This window comes from Pongo pygmaeus, chromosome 8 (genome assembly GCF_028885625.2).
Source record: "Pongo pygmaeus isolate AG05252 chromosome 8, NHGRI_mPonPyg2-v2.0_pri, whole genome shotgun sequence".
Lineage (NCBI taxonomy): Eukaryota > Metazoa > Chordata > Mammalia > Primates > Hominidae > Pongo > Pongo pygmaeus.
In genome coordinates, this window is record NC_072381.2 from 20,333,961 (window position 1) to 20,356,399 (window position 22,439).

The 22,439-nt window shown below is 36.4% G+C and overlaps 1 protein-coding gene across 1 annotated transcript in view; it reads left to right on the forward strand.

Moving 5' to 3' along the window:
- Positions 1–22,439, forward strand: part of PLXDC2 (plexin domain containing 2) — a 479,884-nt gene that overhangs the window by 413,422 nt on the left and 44,023 nt on the right. The window contains exons 11-12 of the mRNA XM_054503208.2: positions 3,004–3,154; positions 4,638–4,676. Of these exons, the coding sequence (XP_054359183.1) occupies positions 3,004–3,154; positions 4,638–4,676 (190 nt within the window). The remainder of the gene's footprint in view (positions 1–3,003; positions 3,155–4,637; positions 4,677–22,439) is intronic.

A 22,439-nucleotide genomic window follows, 5' to 3' on the forward strand; every position in this document is an offset into this window, starting at 1 on the left:
TGATGTTTTCCACCAAAGAGGATTTGATGATGGGATCCTCAGGATTTTCAGGCTACCATAAGTCTCTGCCCTAATGTGAGGAGGAGAAGTTCAGATTTTTCTCCCCTGTCTGCTGCTGCTGCAAGGCTTGTTCTCTTTAGAGCGATATTGATTTTGGATTTTTTTCCTCAGGAAAAATTCTGCTTTTTTAACTTCCCTTAATGTATACAGCTCCTACTGTCTTTATAGCACATAGCTTTTGCTTTGTTTTATTTTTTGAGTGGGGAGGGGAATAAACAATGGAAAGTCACCATTGGGATATTCTTTACCTCCTGCAAATCCTAAGGCTTTAAAATTCAAGTTTTATTCAGAATCTATTTGTTTTGTAACAGGAGGGCTATTTAGTTTCTTAGTCTGCCGTTACTGCCAAAGGCAATCTGAGTCTAGGATTTTACCTTAAACGTAGGGTGTTTACTGAACATTAGATCCTGTTTATGGAATACTAGGTCCTGTTCATTGACAATAGAAACACAAAGAGAGAATAATATATGGCAAGTTCCGTTCTATACTCCTTGAGTTTGAGATGTGTGTGACATTCACATGCATACACCTGGTCAATAGATGACTTTTTGGGCCTGAAATCCAAAAGAGGAATGTGGACTAGAAATATAGATTTATGAATAATCAACATAAAGATGTTCATTGCAGTCATGGGTATAGAAGAGATTGCAAAAGATAATGCATAGAATGAAGTGACAGAGCAAGAATGATCCATAAGAACCACCCCAACACTTAAGGAATTGACATAAATAAAAGGAAATCGAGATGGAGTTGTGAGGGAGGTGTCAGAACATTGAGGAGAGGGTATGTCACAGAAACCAAGACAGGGGAGTAGACATCTGCACCATAGGCTGATGAGGTGTCAGTAGGACACCATGGAAGATGTTGGATATTTAGCTAAGGAGATATTTAGAAACATTGGTACGAGAAATTTCAACTCAGTTGGATTAGGTAAGAGCAAGATTGTCATAAAAGGGAAAGCTGGGAGTCTGAGAAGACCAAGGCAGACTGATCTCTCTGGAAATATGACTGTGTATGGATGGAGGGAAAGCAGTATAATGTCAGGATGCATTGGGGAGAAGAGGGAGGACTGGGTTTGCAAAATAAGATTAGCCATGCTTGTGTACCTTTAAGTGCTGTTGGTAAGAAGCCAGCAGAGAATTAGAGGTGGCAAATATTGTAGAGAAAGTATTATGATCACATAAGCAAATCCACAATACCTGTGAAGGTGGGCTGAGTTGAGCTAGGACATAGGTTGAAAGAATGGCTATAAGGAAAGGTCCCCATCCATTATCACAGAAGGAAAGAATAGGTCAGCCCAGAGTCAACTAAGTATGCTGATTCACTAAGAAATTTAAAGAAATCTTGCTGATCATGCCTCTTTATCAAGGAAATGGAAGGTGAACCCAAGGAGTAAAACTGGGAGAATCATGATGGGATTGCAGTTTTAGGTAAAGTGGAGAAAGCTTGAAATTCATACTGAGCATAATGGGAGAGGTGATTAGCAAGACACAGCAATGCTGCCAAGTGGTATGCACGGCCCTGCTAAGGATGCAGGAGATGTTTGTGGAGCCCCTAAGGTGAGTCTATGTGATTATTCTCCAGCTGTGCCTGGCTTTGGAGCAGGCAGGGAAAAGGCAGATCTTTTCTTTAAAGGTGTTGTAGAAAAAAAAAATAGAGCAAGATGCTTGAAGCTATTCAAATGAGAGGTTGAAGTAATGCGGGAAAAAGAAACTAAACAACAAAATCATTTTGCTAGGCTTTCTAAGTAGTCAAAGAATCAGAAGAATTGGAGTTCACGGGTACAGGGATAGATGGAAAAAGGATAACTGAGCTTATGATTTCAGATCTAAAACATTTTCCACTATAGATATAGTCCAGGGTGTGATGACAACTAAAGTGGTATCTGAAAGGAAATAATTAGATTAATGAGGCTCAGAGGCTCAGGAACTGGAATTTGGGGAATTAAATGAGACCCTAGTATGTTTAGACTTGAAGTGGAGAATAAACCTGTTTCATATCCTATTAATGAAAAGGAGGCTGTCTCAGGAAGTCTTCATTAACAAGGGGAAAGGTGCCTAGCGCTCCACTAATGATGAGAGAAGTTTAAGAATGATATTTATTTAACAATAATTTTAAAATGTGGGATGAGAACCACTCATGTCCAGAATAGTTATTTTCTACTCAAGGCCCACCCGAGAGAGGCAGTCCACTGAGGCACAAAAGGTGGATAGAAACACCAACTTCTAAGCTATAAAAGTTTGGATGTTGGAGGTTGTTACCAGTGAAGTTTGTAGGAGTTATTTTCACAAATTAAAAATAAAAAATTCAGTATGTCCCATTTCCTGATGTTTTCAATATAGCTCTGCTAGGAGGAAGATAGGCTGAGTGATTACATGAGTTCTGTTCAATCCTTTGCTTATGTGGTTTTGAATATTTCATAAAGGAAAACAAAACTTTAGACATTCATTCAACTTGTGACAGATGATTTTTGAAACAATGAAGTAGTATGGGGAAGTTAGCAAATATTTCGGATTTAGCATTTTCAGTTTGATACGAAAGGAATGCACTTTTTCTCCACAAACCTGAGTATGTTTTAAACCTTATCTTTATGCACGTTTTTCTTCTAGTATAAATTTTCCCTTTTGACAGTGTGTCTTTTATAAATATACCAATGTAAAATTTAGGGCAAGATAAACAGTAATATGAAAGCTTAACAGCAGTAAATGATGAAACCTAAATATCTAAAAAGGCAAATGCCTTGTTCCGTGCATCTTTTTCTCTTTCCTATTTTCTAAACTTCATAAGTTAGCAAAATCATTAAAATAGTCTTGTGCAAAAGTAATTTATTCCTTGTCTTGATGTGAGAGGCTTTTGTGCTTTACAGCCCAGCTTCTTTGATGTAAGTTCTAAAAATAGATTTGTGATCACTTCATTTGTTTTCCTTTTCATTTCTCTTACTAGTCAAAAGAGAAGATGTGTGAGAATACAGAACGAGTGGAAACTTCTTCTCGAACCACCACAACCATAGGAGCGACAACCACCCAGTTCAGGGTCCTAACTACCACCAGAAGAGCAGTGACTTCTCAGTTTCCCACCAGCCTCCCTACAGAAGGTACCCAAGAGATAATTTGCTTTTTTTTTCCCCCCCCGAAGGAAGGAAAAATTACTGTGTTGACATGTACTGGAATAGCTCCTACTCTCTAGATCTCTCTAAAGTTATTCTTTGGCAAACCGGATTTCTAAGGGATTTCCAAAGGGGAAAAAGACAAAATTATTATGAACTAAAAGTAAATGCTGGGATTCTTTTAATGCACTGTGCCTTTTTTTAAGACATAGCTTTTACCATTGATTCTGCCTTCTTGTCCTCTCCTTCCTAGAAAAGAAGTACAGATTTCTTCCTATGTGGCTAAATTTTGTAGTAAGCAAATCCAGCTTCACAATCACAGGCTAGAAAGGCAAAATACATATAAAATGTCCATTGATTCTGGATTCTGAACAATAGATAATTCTATTCATATACAATTCTAATGTTTTCCAGAATGCAGTCAATAAAATATGTTGGTCTATAACCTATACAGAAACACTGTATGTGTCATAGAAATTGTCCTTGAAAACAACTATTTCCTCTTCTAGGGAAGGCAGAAATACTAGAGAGTGTTAATGCTTGGGCACAGCTCAGGAGGAAGAAAGTGTATTACCCAACATATGATAATTTTCTATTCTGAATGATACCACCAGGAGGGAGTGGGCAGAAACATAAGACTGGCCACAAATCAGGTTTAAGGGGGATAAATAGGTCTTACTTGTTTATTGTTATAAGCCTCGCTTTCTTTGGCTTGAATAAAAAATTAAATTAAATATGGAACTTTTTCTTTTAATTGGAGTTTAATTTGATATTATAAGGTGAACTGGAATAAAGTGGGGTGGAGGGCAGCTGCTAAGTGCATTTTACTGCTTTTAAAAGCAACATTATCTTTTAATCCATATTATTTTGGATTATTATATTAAAACCCATGAAAATATTCCTATAATTTAAACCCTACCCTTTAGAGTGAAATATAACCAGTAAAATAAAAAAGCATATCCTACATTTTGTTCAGTCAGGATAAGATGTCTTTATATAGAATTTTGGTAATCTTTTCTAGTAATGGATAAACATTTAACTTTTGGATTTAAATTTGTAAATATTGACAAATCTTAACTATCACAATTAATTTGGATTTTCCTTGATCTTGATTTTTAAAAATGAATAAATAAGGTCATAACTATAGGTTCTAATTACAATAAGTGATTTTGGAGAATTAAAAATAGTTGTATTTTAAGTTTTAATTATAACTGCTTACTTGTCTTGTAGAACTTAAGGATCATTCAAGATGTTACCAAAATCTTGACATTACAATCTCTGTAGGAAATTTTAGAACTACATCATGTAAAGCAAGGACTTGCTCTCATTGCACTAGAAATTACCACAATAAATTATCAAAATCTAGTCATGTTCCAACCAAGGCAGTTAGTAGACAATTACTAGTCATGAGATTTATGCTCCTTTGAAATCAATCCTTTTCTGTTATAGTAACTTTGAATTTCTCTTCCAGATGATACCAAGATAGCACTACATCTAAAAGATAATGGAGGTAGGAATTGACACTTTTCTTTCATAAACATTTTTTAAATATGAATTCATTTCATTTATTTTAATATGAGAAAAGCCATACGAGCTTCTAGATAAAAGGTGAGGTTGTGTTTTATTCTCTGTTCACATTTAACATGGGAAGGAGTCAGTGGATTGGCTTGAAAGTGAAATGAAATCCTCATCCTTGTGTTTGTTTATAAAACTATGTGACACCAATTCCCAATGATAAAGTGGAAAATTCAACCACACATCTGCTATTCTTTGTTAGTCTAGTCTTTGTTGTATTATAGTGGTGTGTAGTTATCTACACAGCTACAGGTATTGGGTTCAATTGTGTTTCACTAAATTGTCTGCTTGGTCAGCACCTTCTATGCATAAAATTAGAAATACAGCAAGTATGAAAATATATTGTCTTAGGTCTTTTTATCAGCTCTATGAAGCAAAGAACAAAACTTAGATATCTGAAAGAATATCTTGTTGGTAACATACTTAGAGGTTTTCCAAGACAATTTAGAAATATCTATAATGGTACTGGAAAATTTGAGGGAAAAAGTTTTACTGAAACAATATAGTGAACAATATTGACTATGTTTTTAGAAATAGATCTTTTTCCTTTTAAACTATGTTGGCTTATGTGTGCTGGGTCTTAATAAAAGAGATTTTCATTAGTAATTGTTTATTCAGCTCAGGTAAAGGGTGTCCTCTTCTTGGCAGCATCTTTATGTAAATGTGAGCACATTGTGACTTTGATCTAGGCATGGTTTTGCCTTTAAAGCCCTAGATGATTTCTTGAGTAAGTCAGAATCCAACATATACATGTTAAGCATGTTTTTCTCTATAATGGTAGAGAATAGTTTCAAAACCCCTCAGTTTAGGTTAAGTAGCTAGTACTTCCATGCCTTTTTAGGACATTACTTATATCTATATATGTCTTTAGAGTTTATATCAATCCATCTGAAAGAGAGAACAGTTAGCCTGTTCATAAATACCATTATTATATCAATTTCCCATTGTCTTGCATCATTTTGTAGTGTTTTATTTCATTCATTTCTTATTCATCATTGTATTAATGCAGTAAGTAGATAGCTTTAGAAATGATCATCTGCAAAACATATACTAGCTAGAAATATATTAAAATCTTAGGGCATAAAGGGACTTCAGCAATCCTTCAATTCAGAATTTCCCAGAGGAGGATGTTAGTAGCATATGGACATAAGCCCTATGTTGGGGTTACCTCATTTTGAGGGAAGAGACGGGGTATAAAGTTAATGAAATGGGGGAAGGTCCCCAAGAGACTTCTCTTTTACTTGTTACCTTTAAATCTTAATATGGGTGGTCATTATATGTATATTTGTTAGATTTTTTTCTATGCTTTCTCTCTCCTTCCTTTCTTTCCTTCCTTTCCTTCTTTCTTTATTTTGTTTATCTAAAATATTCTATCCTGCTAATAGGAAAAAACAAACAAAGGATTCTTGTGATCGAATAAGTGTGAGAGACTCTGGAAAAAAAAGTTAAAGAAATTTCCCTGCTGGAAAACTGATCATCCATTCATTCATTGATTTCTGCTCAATGCTTGCTAATTGCCAAGCATTGTTGCTGGCTTGGGGCTACAGAAGTGAACAAGGCTTAGACAAATCTCTGCTTTGAGAGAACATGTATCCTGAGTAATCTTCAAGACGGTTATAAAGAATTCATACTGGCATGTCTCCACTGCTTGCTCTTAACACTTTTTTTTTTTTTTTTTGAGACAGAGTTTCACTCATCGTTGCCCAGGCTGGAGTGTAGTGGCACGATCTCGGCTCACTGCAACCTCCATCTCCTGGGTTCAAGCGATTCTCCTGTCTCAACCTCCCAAGTAGCTGGGATTACAGGTGCCCACCACCATGCCTGGCTAATTTTTGTATTTTTAATAGAGACGGGGTTTCATCATTTTGGCCAGGCTGGTCTTGAACTCCTGACCTCAGGTGATCCGCCCATCTTGACCTCCCAAAGTGCTGGGATTACAAGCGTGAGCCACCACGCCCGGCCAACACTTTTTTTATGAGTAGTATGTCATGCACTTAATGTTTTATGGAATATACTTTGATAAAGAGTTTTCTAGAACATTACCAATTATCCCAATGAAAATACTTAGTTTTGTTTGAGTCATCAAAGAATCATAAAACTTCGAAGATTTTCTTAAAGCAGTGCCTTGTGATGCTAAGAAATTGTTAAGTAAATCCTACGATTTAAGCATAGGATTTTTGGTATACTAGAGAGTCAACTGTCGGATTCTCCGATGATATTTACATAATTGATATGCAGCAGGCATTCATGAGAATTCCAAAATATCACAATTAGACTTCAAACTCTTTTTATATCTATGGTTGTTAACAAAGCACTTTTCCTGAAAACATTCAAGCGCAGTTAGAACAGACCAGCCTGATTATTATTAAGATAAATGGTTCTTCAAAAGGGTACTTAAGGGAAATCACACATTGCTTTTTATAGCATCCTGACTAAGTTAGTATGCTGTTGTTTTTTATTTTATGGAATGTGGAGATGCAGGAAGGATCACCAATTTAAATCTAACTTTATTATTTAATTAAGTATATTGAAAACATTTCAGAATTGTCCTTTCACTCCAATTTAATAAACATTAATTGGGTTAAAATAGTTGATTTTCTTAGTGGGATCCACTGCTGACATGATTATACATTCAGTTTCCAGGAGGGTTTTTCTTTCATCTTTGATATGAAAGCATTACTTCTGAGCAGCCGGACACCTAAGTCATGCAATAGGGTTTCTCATTGAGAGGACCCAGACTGAGTTACAATCTGCTAAGTCATTCTTGATGAATCTACAACTGTGCAGTGAGTTTCCTGATAAATTTATATTAGGTCCAGTTAGAGCCTCTTAAAGTTTCAGGATAGTTGTTTGATTGGAGAAATTTTATTAGTCTTCAGGGTTGAATGGAAATTCTAAGCTCTCTAAATAATTTGGAAAAAGGAACATGAAAAAATTGAAACAAAAGAGAAAGATACCTAATAAATTCAGGTCTCTTTAGTAAGATAGAGCTTTGATTGGCCATTGAAATGGCTGGTTCTAAAAACGCAGATGATCCATTGTAGAGCCAGGTGTGGTGGCATGTGCCTGTAGTGCCAGCTACTCAGGAGGCTGAGGCGGGAGGATCGTATGAGCCCAGGAGCTCAAGGCCAAACTGGGCAACATAGCAAGACCCTGTACTTCAAAAAAAAATTAAATAAAAAAATTAAAAAGAAGATCTTATGTAAAGACATCATTTTATCTCCAACTGAAATATTTCTAGTTACATGTGTAATATTAAGTTTAGAGTAATATGTAGTTATAATCAAATAGTTTATCTGTCTCTTGTTTATGTGAAAAACAGAAGAGGAGGAAGAAGAGGAGAAGGGACAGGAAAGAGAAAGGAAGAAAAAGTGGCAGAAGAAGAGGAGAGAGGAAGAATGTTTATTGAATTGAATGGTTGCTATGTCCCAGATACCATTCTAAATGCTATACCTAAATTGACTCTTTTACTTCACACAACATCCCTGATTTGGTCTATTATTATTTATTCTTTATAGACAAGGAAACAGAGGTAGAAAAATGTTAAGTTATGTAGCTAGCACATGGCAGAGCTGGGATGTGAATTTATTTAGCCTTGATGCAAATTCCAAGTCTTTAACAACATCATGTAGTCCTTTTCTTTCACAGAATTGATTTTTTTTTTTTTTTTTTTTTTGAGATGGAGTCTCGCACTGTCCCCCCGGCTGGAGTGCAGTGACACGATCTTGGCTCACTGCAACCTCTGCCTCCTGGGTTCAAGCGATTCTCCTGCCTCAGCCTCCCGAGTAGCTGGGACTACAGGTGTGTGCCACTACACCCGGCTAATTTTGTATTTTTAGTAGAGACAGGGTTTCCACCATGTTGGTCAAGCTGGTCTCAAACTCCTGACCTCAGGTGATCCACCTGCCTTGGCCTCCCAAAGTGCTGGGATTACAGGTGTAAGCCACCGTGCCCAGCCTAGATCTCTTACAATCAACCTTCCCATGGGAAATGCCACAATAAGCTGTTTTACTTATACCCACTATATTTCACCTTTTCTATAACAGCTGATTATACTTAAAGTATTTGAAAGTGAAATTTCCTTTTCTCATGTAATTGTGCATTCATTTCCATTTAATCCTTTCTGTGAAAATTACAATGCATTAATTCTCTTGTGTGTTTCAGTGTTGTCAGAATCCTTGGCATGTGATTTCTAAATTACAGGGCTATGCTCTAGTTTATGTTCAAAATCTGATTTAAGATTCTTTAAGCCTTCTTGGTTTCTCTAGAAATGTGGATTTAATTCACCTGTAAGGGGTACCTAGAATCCTAGAATGTATTTTTTGTTTTTTGAGATAGGGTCTCGCTTTATCCCCCAGGCTGGAGTGCAGTGGTGCAATCTTGGCTCACTGCGACCTCCACCTTTGGGTTCAAGCGATTCACCTGTCTCAGCCTCCCAAGTAGCTGGGATTACAGGCACATGCCATCATGGCCGGCTAATTTTTGTATTTTTAGTAGAAATGGAGTTTCGCCATGTTGGCCAGGCTGATCTCAATCTCTTGACCTCGGGTGATCCACCCCTTTCGGCCTCCCAAAGTGCGGGGATTACAGGTGTGAGCCACTGCACCCGGCTGTATTTTTTAAATGTCTGTATTTCTTTGAGTAATGGTTATATGCATTAATAACATTTTCTTTTGGAAATGCATTTATATGCATTTATAACATTTCTTTTGGATTTTCAAATCTTCTAGTCAGTAGCTGACTAGAAGAGTTACATTTTTAAAAAAATGACCTAGCTATATATTTTAGCAGGTACAGCTATTAAATGTCTTCTTTGACATTTGATTAGGTTGCTTCCAAGTGGCATTCACTTCCTAATTAGAAATGTAAATGTCTTCAAAATGCAAACTGGATAAATTTATACCCAGGGCTGAGAAGACATTTTCAAGTTGAATCAATGGCAGGATTTTTAATTGAAAACTAAAGTCTTCAACGAGATTCAACTCAGTCTAGCAAATTGAATTGTGCTACTCTTCTACACTACAGATGTCAAAATTATTTCAAGCTCTGAAATTCTGGTTTGATTTCGTTATTCAAAATTGGTTAACTGAGATTTATCAAAGTACCAAAAACTGCATTATCTCTTGGTTCATTTAAAGTTTCTTCTCTTTGATCGAGTTAAGGTTTGCTTAAAAAATATTTAAATATAAGTTATTAATTGTTGATAATATTTGAAGTATCAGCACTCCAGGTGATAGCATTTTTATCATTTCTTCTTATTGCTGGGAATTTTATGAACCTGAACTCTGAAAGCCTGCGTTCTTAAGTCAGAGGAGGATGTCCCCATCAAGGAGATACCAAAGTTGATACATTAAGCAGTTTGAAGATCATGTTTAAGTTAATTCAGAGGTACAAATCTGCAAAGTGATTGATTTCTAAGAACTAAAACAGATATACTTTGAATGAAGTCCTGTGGAATGGCTGGTCTAAATTCTATTTCTGTTGCGTTCAGCTTTCTATTTCTGAAGATATCATAAGACTTTTCATCCCAAGATAAAATTTTAGAACATTATTCTGCCTTTTTCCTGGAATACTTCTAAGGTTATATTTTTAATACCAAGTCTGTAGTGATAGATCAAGTGTCTAGTCATTTGTCATTCAGTCAAATTATTTTTTGACCTTCATACATAAATCATCAAAGCAACATATCTTTCCCTTTTTTTCTACCTTTCGTTGATTTTTTTCCTACACTTCTTCTGTGTAGATCATAGTCCTATGAGCAAAGGGAAACTGTTATTTCATTTTGACAGGCTACTGAATATCTATCACTTTCTCTTTTTAAACCTGTAAAACATCTTGACATTTAGTTTTATGTTTTGCTTTGTTTGACTACTTTTCATGACAGCACTAACCCTATTCTAAGTATATATGTATCATCATACTGAAAAGTTCTTCTACTTTACAATGTTAAGTTGAGATTTCCCTGGAATTTAGGATTTATCTCCCAAACTTTTATCTAGAGTTGTGGTTCTTAACTTTTTCTGTACATTTAAATCCCCTGGTTCCAGTCTGAGATTGTTATTTTATTTTTCCAACTTATAAAATTTCTACACTCAAACTGTTCTCCATAACAATTAAATATTAGCCTCTAGGGCTGGAACCAGAGCATCAATTTTTTTTTAATTCCCAGATTATTCCAATGTTAAGTTGATAATAAATGGTCTGATTCAATGTTGTATAAATATTAAGAACCCTCAGAATCACTGTGGGTGGAGATTCTTATTAAAATGCATATGCTGATATTGTAGTTCTAGGGTGAAGCCCAAACCTTTGCATTACATTTTTTATAAGCACTTTGATAATGCAGTTGCCACCAAGCCACAGACTACACTTTGAGTATCAAGAGTTGAATGGATATTTGACCAAAAGAAGAATAACGTATTTTACTCTGAAACTACCCATTGGTCCATTGGTCCTCACCTATACTTCCTGGCTCTCCTGAAACAGTATTTTAATTGGTGGCAACAAGAAATTATTTCTATCTACATGTAGAAACTGCATCTTACTCTGCCGGGGAAAGGAATCCAAAAGCATTGTATCCATTATACCTCCTAACTCAAGTTAATATAGTAAGTGAAAATGAGTCCACTTAAGCCAAGCTTGTCCAACCCACAGCAGCTATTGTTGGTATTAGTGTATTTTATGTGTGGTTTAACACAATTCTTCTTTTTCCAGTGTGGCCCAGAGAGGCCAAAAGATTGGGCACCCCTGATTTAAGCTGTTGAAAAATGTATTTGTTTTAGTAAAGATAGTTAATTACATTTTCTGTATTTTGTTGAACTGTATGAAATTGCCAATTTTTACAAAACACTTTTGACCTAGAAAGGTTGCAATTTCATTGTTTAGCCTAATAGTTTTACAAATTGTTGTCCAGCATAGGAAAATAAAAGAAAAAGAAAAATCACATCAGGATATACTTTTCCCCCTGTAGGTTAATTTGCAGATAGAATGTGTAGTTAGAGTTTATGCTGCTGATAGAACACAGAATGAGATGATATAGCAGAGTGCCTCTTGGGAAATGCACACAGATGGCTTCCACAAAGTAGCTCTAAATGCACTTTCCATTTGCCATCAGCAAAATACTTGACCACCTCCCTCTGGTGGATACCTACTTTCCTTTCAGTGCCCGCCTCCTGTCTCATTTTCTACCTGCCCTGTTCCTATCAGAAACCTGCACCTATCAGAAACCTGAACCAGGAAACCTTCTACTGGAGGAAAGAAACTTCCATATACCATTAGATTTTGGAATCTGAGATATATGAGGGGCCCCAGGAACAGGTTTTGTGTTACCCATATTTCCAATGCCCCTTCTCAGTGTGTTCTACATATGTAAAGTGATTATTCTTTTTTAAACATGAAATGTCTAGTGATTATGGTAGATGGCCCTATACCACTAAAATATGTATGTCACTAAAACATTAATTAACTTTGATGCTGAATTGATTCAACTTGGTTTGATTTGCTCGAGAAACATTTATTCAACTATTGTGTACCAGGCCCATTGTTAGGTGACGAAGATGCAAAGATCTACACGGTCTGATGCCTGTCCTAAAGAAGCAAGTGGCCTAAGGGGATGACATAGAGAAGTAAATTGATATTTAAGTATAGTGTGAAGAGTGCAAAGATAGACTCAAGAAAAACTATAGAAGAACAGAGAAGAGGTATCTAAACAAAAATGAAAGAATAGGTGATACTTGATCCAAGTTTTGAAGTATGGGCAGGATTTCTGAGAAAAGGGAGAGAAGAAAAGAATTTCAGGAAAGGGATTGACATAGAAAGAGGTTCACAAGCATGAAACGTCAAGATCTGGTTGGGTGACTCTAAAGAGCTGCCAGATTTGATTTTCCTGGGGTAAAGATATATACATAGTACTTTATGGCTGGTGAGGCTGAGAAGGTGGGCTTATTTCTCAACCTCAGCAGCCATAAAGTATCAGAATAAGTGGAGTGTCAGCGTTCATAGCCTTTTATGCCAGGCAATGGAGTTTGAACTTTAACCTAGATCTTGGGAACCGTTTGTGTCATTTTGATAAGGGAGTGTCAAGACACATTTTACATGTTTAGTAGTTGACCCTTGAAGTATTGCAGGGAACAGGAGGGACAGAAGTAAGACTGAGAGGCCAGAAAATCTAGTTAGGAGGTTATACTAGTAATCAATAGAAGCAATGGTCAGAGGCTAAAAAAAAGTAGTAGTCGACAATGGGAATAAAAAAAGAGAATGCACAAGAGAAGTATTTACTAATGAAGTAGAAGCTACATGAGCTAATATCTGATTGGATGTGTGACTTACGTCATAGGAAAGTGACGAAGGTGTTTCCCAGGACATGGGTGTAAGTTATCTGGGTGGACAGTGGTGCCATTGGATAGGAAATACAGGAAGAGAAAGGGGGTAAGCAGTGAATTTAATTTGAGCATGTTGATGTTGATATCTAAATGAAAATGTCAGTAGGCATTTTTCTATATAAGCCTGAAATTCACTTGAGAAATATAAGCATAAGATACAAATTTAGGCATCAGCAGCATATAAATGACAGTTGAAGTTAAGGAGATGAATTAGGTATGGGAGGATAGTATAAAGAAGAAAAGAGTGACCAGGCACGGTGGCTCACGCCTGTAACCCCAGCACTTTGGGAGGCCGAGCTGGGTGGATCACCTGAGCCCAGGAGCTTGAGACCAGCCTGGGCAACACAGGGAAACCCTGTCTCTACAAAAAAAAAAAATACAAAAATTAACAAGGCATGGTGGCACACACCTTTAGTCCTAACTACTGGGGAGGCTGAGGTGGGAGGATTGAAACTGGGAAGTCAAGGCTGCAGTGAGCCATGATTGCACCACTGCACACCAGCCTGGGTGAGAGTGAGTCTCCAAAAAAAAAAAATTAAAAAATAAGAAAAAAGGCAGGAAGGAAGGAAGGAGAAAAGAAGGAAGGAAGGGAGGAAGGGAGGGAGGAAACAAGGAAGGAAAGAAGGAAGCAGGAAGGAAGGAAGGAAAGGAGAGAGGGAGGGAGGAAGGGAGAGAGGGCCAAAGACTAGAGAGGGAATACAGGATTTAAGGTTCTGTGAATAAAATCAAGAGTGTCATAGAGGCAGCAAGAAAACAGAAAAAGTTTGGTATCACAGAAACCAAAAGAGAAGAAAATTTCAAGAAGGAAGTAGTGAACAGTGTCAATGCTGCAGACAAGTCGAGTTAAAAAACACACACACAGAAAGGTGACCGTGAGATTTGGTGGCATAAAGACATTTGTTGATCTTGACTGGATCACGTAACAATCCACCATTGTACAATCTCCAGGCAGAATTGGAGGATTCTGTGGACAGTGAGGAAATTGGAGTCCACAAGGACAGACTGCTTTTTCAAGAAAAAGGGAAGAAGGGAAGTAGAGATTCTTAATGCTGTTGTTTACCTGTCACAGGTGCTGAGGAGAAAGACCCCATAAGAAGAAAAAGAGTCAAAAGATGACTGGGAGTGAAGTGATATATCCACAAGCATGGGTGGGGCCAATCAGCATGAATGAGGGGAGGGAGACAGGAGGGAGAAGTTGAGGGGTTTTCATCTGAGATTGCTGTTTTCTCCATATAGTGAGACACAAGTAATATGGTGAGAGTGAGCAGGAAGAGGGCAGAGGTCGTGGTGTTGAGGAGTTGAAAGACCCATAAAACATGAAATAGGAATGGGAAAGAAGCCAACTGCTGATGTGTAAAGGGCCCATCAGGGTGTGTTTGCAGCCTGCTAAACTTGGTAGCCTTCCTTGAGGTTGTATGATTTCAACACTAAATTTTGTTCACGTGTGCTTGAATTAGCCATGCGTACTGCTCACGTAATATGCCGATCCACTTTAAGCAAAAAAAAAAAAAAAAAAAAAAAGGAATTGATGTTGATGGTTGTTGGGGAGAAAAGATATGCTAGTCTCAAAATGATATAATGCTTTAAAGAGAGTAGTTTAATCCATTAGATGGTAAATTTAGTTAATCTTCTTCTAAACAGCTAGGTTTTCAATGGCTTGCTGCTCCCGTTAAGACTAATTTTTGCTTTAGTTTTATTCTTCAGAGCTCAAATTATTATTTGTGCAAGATTTTTAATGTAACTTGGATAGTAAGGACAGCAGTTAATTATCTGAAACTAATTTGTAACAGTTTTGTAAGCTACTGTGACAGAATGTTATTTTACTTACAGTAATAAATTAACAACTTGTTGGATAAAGTGTCGGCCATAAGTGATTTTTAACACAGTTAACGTACTCACCAGCCACTAAAGAAAAAAAGATGCAAAAGCATACAGTTCAAAATTCATTGGAGGAATTTAAATGGAATTCTAAGAAATATTTGTTTAACCTGAAAAAGACAAGAAAGAAGGAACAAAGGACCATATAACAGATGAACACAAAGAAAACAAATAGCTAAATGGCAGACCAAATACAACCATACCAGTAACTATTTCAAATGTAAATAAAATAAACACTTTCATTAAAAGCATAGGCTATCACACTGACTTTTAAGAAAGCCAGATCCAACTCTATGCTGTGTATAAGAAATGTATGTGAAAAATAAAGACAAAGATACAAAATACTTCAAGGTAAAATTATAGAAAAATATATACACTGCAAACATAACCACAGAAAAGCTGGAGTGCCTATATAAATATCAAATTAAGTAGGCTTAAGTTAGATTTAAAGACAAGGAGAATTAAGAGAGGAAAATATAAAAAGGAAGAAAAGGTGCCAGGCATAGTGGCTCATGCTTGTAATTCCAGCACTCTGAGGGGCCGAGGCGGACAGATTGCTTGGTCCCAGGAGTTTGAGACCAGCCTCGGCACCATGGTGAAACCCCATCTCTACTAAAAGTATAAAAAAATTAGCCAAGCATGGTGGCGTGCACTTGTAGTCCCAACTACATGGGAGGCTGAGGTGGGAGGATCTCCTGAGCCCAGGAGGTCCAGGCTGCAGTGAGTCATGGTCACATCAGTTCAATCCGGCCTGGGCTACAGAGTGAGAACTTGTCTCAAAAAAAAAAAAAAAAAAAAAAAAAGGGGAATACAGTGTCATTTCATTAGGAACCATTATAAATTTTTTAAGTTAGACCAAAAAAAAAAAAAATTAAGAAGGATATATATATATTTGAACAATACTGACAACCACTTTGTCATAATCCAGCAGTGTTCCTGGAGGGTTTTTTTTTGAAGTTTACATGAAACGGTCACCAAGGTAGACCATATGTTGAGCCATAAAAAATATTAAATTTCTAGATTGTGGTCTTATAGACTATACTCTCTGACTACAAAAGAATCAAACGAGAAGCAGTAACAATATAATGTCTATTGATAAGAAAGTAGATCTTAAATGTTCTCACTACACACAAAAATGATAAGTATATGAGGTGAATAGATATGTTAATTACCTTGGTTTAATCATTCTGCAATGTATATATATAACAAAAAAGTGTGTTGTGTGCTGTAAATATATACAATTTTTATTTGTCAATTATGCTTAATGAAGTTGGGAGGAAAAATATGATATCTACAAAATCCTCAAATATGTGAAACGCAAATCAAACTTCTAATATATATATAAATATATATAAATATTGACAAATAAATGCAAATATATATAAATATTTGATATATGTAAAATACATATTGAAGAAAAATACTATAAGGAAAATTACAAAATATTTTGATGGAATGATAACTGATACAAAATACCAAAGTTTATAGAGTGCTGCTCAAAAGTATTTAGAAGGAAATTTATAGTTTTAAATGTTTATATTAGGATTAGAAAGGAAAAAATGTTTAAAATTAATAACTCATGTGTCCAATTTAAGTAGATAAGCCAATTAAGATTATCTCAGTTGTGTCTAAAATTACAATATTTTATTAAAAATATTAATTTTAAAAGAAGGAAATAAGAGTAGAAAAATAAAATAGAAAATAGACAGAGATATTAACACAGTCATAAGCTGTTTTTTTGCAAATTTTAATAAATTTAATATCTCTAAGAAGACGGATTTTTTAAAAATTATAAACATCAAAATTCAAAGCCTGGAACTGGGCTCATGCCTGTAATCCCAGCGCTTTGGGAGACCAAGACAGGAGGAGCACTTGATCCCAGGAGCTGGAGACCAGACTGGCTAACATAGCGAGACTCTGTCTCTACAAAAAAATTAAAAAATTAACCAGACATAATGGCCTATGCCTGTAGTCCCAGCTATGTGGGAGGCCCAAGTCAGGAGGATCACTTGAGCCTGGGAGACTGACATGATCACCTCACTCCACCTCCAGCCTGGGTGACAGAACAGGACCCTATCTCAAAAAAAAATAAAAAATAAAAAATAAATTCTATGTTCACCAAAAACTCTGTTAGGAAAATGAAAAGGCAGGTTACAGATAAGAGAATATATTTACAGTATGCTTATATTACAAAGGACTTGTATCCAGAAAATATAAATAACTCCTATAAAGTAACAATAAACAACCAAAACCTGAATGGGATACCATATCATGCCCATTAGGATAGCTAAACACTGCACAACACTAATATTGATGAGGATATGGTGCACTTGAACTCTATACATTTCTGATTGGAGTGTGATGTTGTGCAGTCACTTCAGAAAACTCTTTGGCAGTTTCTTATAAAGTTCTGTGCTTTTAAGCCAGGAATTCCACTTCTATGTATTTATTTTTAAAAGAAAACATGTCCACACACACACACACACACACACACACACACACACACACACACAAACTTGTAAGATAATATTCATAGCAACTTAATTCATAATTGTCAATAACTAGAAATAGTCCAGATGTTCATCAATGGAAGAATAAACAAATTGAGTGCATGTTACACAAGGGATTACTATTCAGCAGAAAAAAAATATGAACTACTGATACATGGAATAAAACAGATGTGTCCTAAAACATTGTTAAGCAAAAGATGCCAGACACAGTGGAGTACATGTAGTATGATTCAATTTATGTGAATTTCAAGTGAAATCAAGCTGATCTAGGATAATGGAAATCAGCACAGTGGCTGCCTATGCGGTGTTGGTCGGGGCTGTTAGGATGACTGTAGGTGGAGACAAGAGAACTTTATGGGGGAATGGAAGTGTTTCATATGATTTGGGTGTTGGTTACTTGGTATATACAGTTATAAAAACTGGTAAATTGTACATTTAAAATTCCTATATTTCAAATATGCAAATTTGGCATCTGTAAAAGTAAAAAAAGAAGAAAGAAAAGAGGTGTTTTGATATGTTTTCATAAACTAGGCATAGTTTTTTTAAATTCCTATGAATAAATTCTTCCAGGCTTCTTAAAATTCTCAAGTAAAGCCAAATAATAATAATAATAATAATAATGATAAGCTTATCCTTGGTGAACCAGCATCTCTAGTTAGAAGGCATAAAATTTAACATTTCTGATCATGTGATTCATGTTTTGCTTTAAAATATTCACAGAACCTTCCCATGTAGTTGATAATAATGATAAAATTATCTAGCAATTATTGGGCTATTAACAATATACCATGCAGTCTTCTGAGGGCTTTGCATGTTTAACTCATTTAATCCTCACAGCACCCTAAGAAGAAAGTACTATTTGTAATCCCATTTTACACTTGAAGTCTCAGAAGCTCAGGGATTTAAGTAATTTGTTCATAGCCACATGGTTTCTAAGGAATGTAGCTGGTCTATAGCACCAGGGGCTTTGATTTCCAGGCATGCTCTGTGCTCTTTATCACCCTGCTGTCCTGCCAGGAGGGTTGCTTCTAGTATGGTCCAGTAGAGTATATAGTCACTTGTTTGCTTTTCTCCTATTAAAGCCATCCAGTGTCTCAAAAAAAATAGCAGCACCAACTTTGCCTAACATAGAGTTATTTTTATTTATTATTTTTAGAGGCAGGCATGGTCTAACTCTGTCACCCAGGCTAGAGTGCAGTGGTGCAGTCATGGCTCACTGCAGCCTGGAACTCCTGGGCTCAAGCAACCCTCCCACTTCAGCCTCCTGAGTAGCTGGGACTACAGTTGTGCACCCCCATACCCACCTACTTTTTTTTTTTTTTTTTAATTTTTGTAGAGATGGGATCTCACTATGTTGCCCAGGCTGGTCTCAAACTCCTGGCCTCAACTGATCCTCTGGCCTCAGCTTCACTAAGTGCTGGGATTACAGATGTGAGCCACCGTGCCCGGCCAGCAAATCACACAGTTTTGAAGTCCAAGGGAACCTTAACTTCTTCTCGAATCCCATCCCCCAACACTTAGAGACCAAAGCCCTTGCAACTGTACAACTCGTGGAAGTGTCATATGCCCACACAGTGGAGTCTGTTTGCAAAGGCGGTTTGGTGGAACAGGTTAGGTCAGGACCAGTGCGCACTCCCTCGACTAAACGTGTTCTGTTCCACATTCAAGACGTAGACCTTTACATTTCAGGAGACTTGGTGCTGCAGTAGCTAAGGGGCAGTCAGTGTGATAAATACAGCTTTATACTATCCATTTTCCTAAGCAGCGTGATTCTGTCCATGTTAAAGGCATTGTTTGAGCCATATTTTGCCAGTATTGGTGCAAAGCAGTGAAATATAAATACCCTGTACAACTGTTGCTCAGTGTTTTCATTTTGTTTTCTTTCTGTCCTATGTGGCACAATTTATTAGTTGTTGTAACACAAACTAAAATGAAATTCAAAGCTCTACCGAGCTGTTGTTGTTAATTTTGTTTTCGGGGTTTCTTTTTTTTTTTTTTTTTTTTCCCTGCTTCTGATTCTGTGTCCCTGAGCTACACAGCACACACATAGAATTCTGCTCATTTACTTTCCTGGAGAGCTATAATGCGCATCAAACCACAGCAAATAGCAAAAGGATTGTATGGTTGTTGAGAACATCAGTGTCTAAGGTTCCAGTACTGAGGCACTCACACACGGGCTAAATGAATATCTCCAGCAACTAAATGAATCTCTGCTTCCTTGGGAGATCCAAAGGTTTTTATTAACGTTATGCATAAATTCAAGCACCAAAGAACTTGAGATTGATTTAGTATTCTGCAGTTTTCCAAAGAAGCTGCTTACAGATAACTGCTGAAGGGTTGATCTTATTTAGATAGGCTACTAGACCTCAGAAGCTAGGCTTTTGTTTTTCAAATAGTGGCTATGGATTCTATATCCCATGTCCAAGCTACTGTTTGGGACAATATGGTTACCTTCAGGTGGTTGCAAGTACGTGAGAGGCTGATCTTGGCCTTTCCGCTTGAAAAACTATTCACTGAAATGTCCTTCCTTTCACTCAGCATGCCCCTAAGCTTCCGTGAGGGAATGGATTCCTTCTTTCCATGAATAATTTCAAGAAGTCCTCTCATTGCCCTGTGCAGCCATGATTGAGAAGAATGAGGGTAGTAATCAACAGAATATTAATGAGTTAATAATAGTATTAACAATAATACTGAAGAATCAATATAACAAAGTATACTAATCAATAGAATAACAAGTAATATGAGTGGCACTAACAACATTAGTACAACCATTCCATTGAGGATTTATTATATTTTAAGCACAATGCCAACCACTTTATAAGCACCCTCTCAGATCTTCACAACCATCAGGAGATAGCTCTTACTATTATGTCTGTTTTGCAGAAAAGAAGACAGAATGGAAAAGATGCCAGTCCTTTAGGTCCAGCAATGTGAGATCTGATGTTATTCCTCGAAGCCCCAAAGGTTCCATATTGATGTTAGCCAGGTGGTTTTGACACAGATCTGTCTTTCTCCACTGATAAGAACAGAGTGAAGGGGATTTTTCTTCCATGTTCAGAAAACTTGATGGATTTGATAAGTAGTAAACATTCATCCTTATAATCTCAGGTTATGCATATAAATGATCTGTTTGAACATAAGTGACTATTCTGAAATTGATAGAATAAATGCCACAGAGAGTCACTCTGTTCTGTACCTCCAAACCTTGAAAGTGCTTTGTTGGCCTATTTTTGGTATTCCATAGTCACTATGAATATCCTTGTTAGGAAAACTCTACTAAGTCTTTTCTGTAGCTAAAAACCCTAATATCTTAACTATGCAAAGTCTTGTAATGAAATTAAAAGAGAAAATAGTTTATTAACCCCTTTGGTTTCATATTTAGCTGAAAATGTTAGGTACTAGGATTTTCTTTTCCCCTGTGGATTCTTTGGTAGAAGCCGAGACACATTTTATTTTTATTTTTCAAAAATAATTTTTGGCTGTGCTCAGTGGCTCACACCTGTAATTCCAGCACTTTGGGAGGCCGAGGCAGGTGGATCACCTAAGGTCAAAAGTTTGAGACCAGCCTGGCTAACATAGTGAAAGTCCGTCTCTACTAAAAATACAAAAAAGGTTAGCCAGGCATGGTGGTGCGTCCCTATAGTCCCAGCTACTTGGGAGGCTGAGGCAGGAGAATCGCTTGAACCCAGGAGGTGGAGGTTGCAGCGAGCCAAGATTGCACCACCGCACTCCAGCCTGGGCAACAGAGCAAGACTCCATCTCAAAAATAATAATAATAACAATAATTTTAAGATATATTTTAAATAGAGAAAAATGATAACTTGATATAGAAAGCTGATGTTAGGAAAAGTTTAAAAGTTAGATGTCATAAAGATCTTGACTGCTGAAAACATATGTGTAGGCAGATTATTACGAAGAAGAGCACATATACACATAAGAAGTGTAAAATGATAATGGGTTATTCCAAATATTTATTTTTGGTCTTATTTGTAGTATATATAAGTACCATAAACCTTCTCTTTTTTCAATTTTTTTCTGAAAGACAGGGTCTCACTCTGTCACCCAGGCTGGAGTGCAGTGGCAGGATCAAAGCTCACTGCAGCCTTGATCTCTTAAAACTTTCCCTTTAAGATATCTGCACATACATATGCCTAAAAGCACCGATCATTGAATGAGACTAGAATCAGCCTATGATTTGGTGACTGTTATCCAAAATCCCTCATTTTGATAGAATTAAGTATTCCTTTTAATATTGTTTCATAGAAATTTTATTCAGCTTCATTTTTCTAAGATAAAAGGTAAGGGATTATGAGGTTGTTTTTTGTGTTTTTTTTTTTAAAGGATAGTCATCCTCTAAGATCTTCCAGCCCAGAACATTTTATATATTTCCCTGAATGAATTTCACAGCTGCCCGATAGTAGGACAGACTGTAAAAGGAAAGCTGCCCCTGCCAGATATTGGTCTCACTATACATAATGCCCTTAGATGTGTTTTGTGCACCGGCTTTTATATCTTTTCACGGTGATTACCCAAATCCCTTGTACACAATGTCTTAACGTGAATCATGAATGTATTGTCACAATGATAGCTAATGTGAATTAGGTACACCTTGTATAATAGTTTCAATCCACTCCAATACCGGAATAATATTGACAGGCCGGTAAGCATTTAAAAAAATAGTATCACTATGATTAAGAAAATGAAAGAACTAAGAGGATTATGAAAAATTACAAAAGACATAAAACACCCGAAGAAACTCTGAATGAAGTCAAGGTCATGATTGTGTATATAGAAAGTTAAAGAGGTAAGAGAGAAAACAAATGAGCTACAAAATGAGATCGATCAGTTGCAAGGGAAACTTACAAAGGGAAGTACAATTCACTTTAAACTTTTTTCATTTGATTTTCTTTCATTACATGCTTTAGCTTG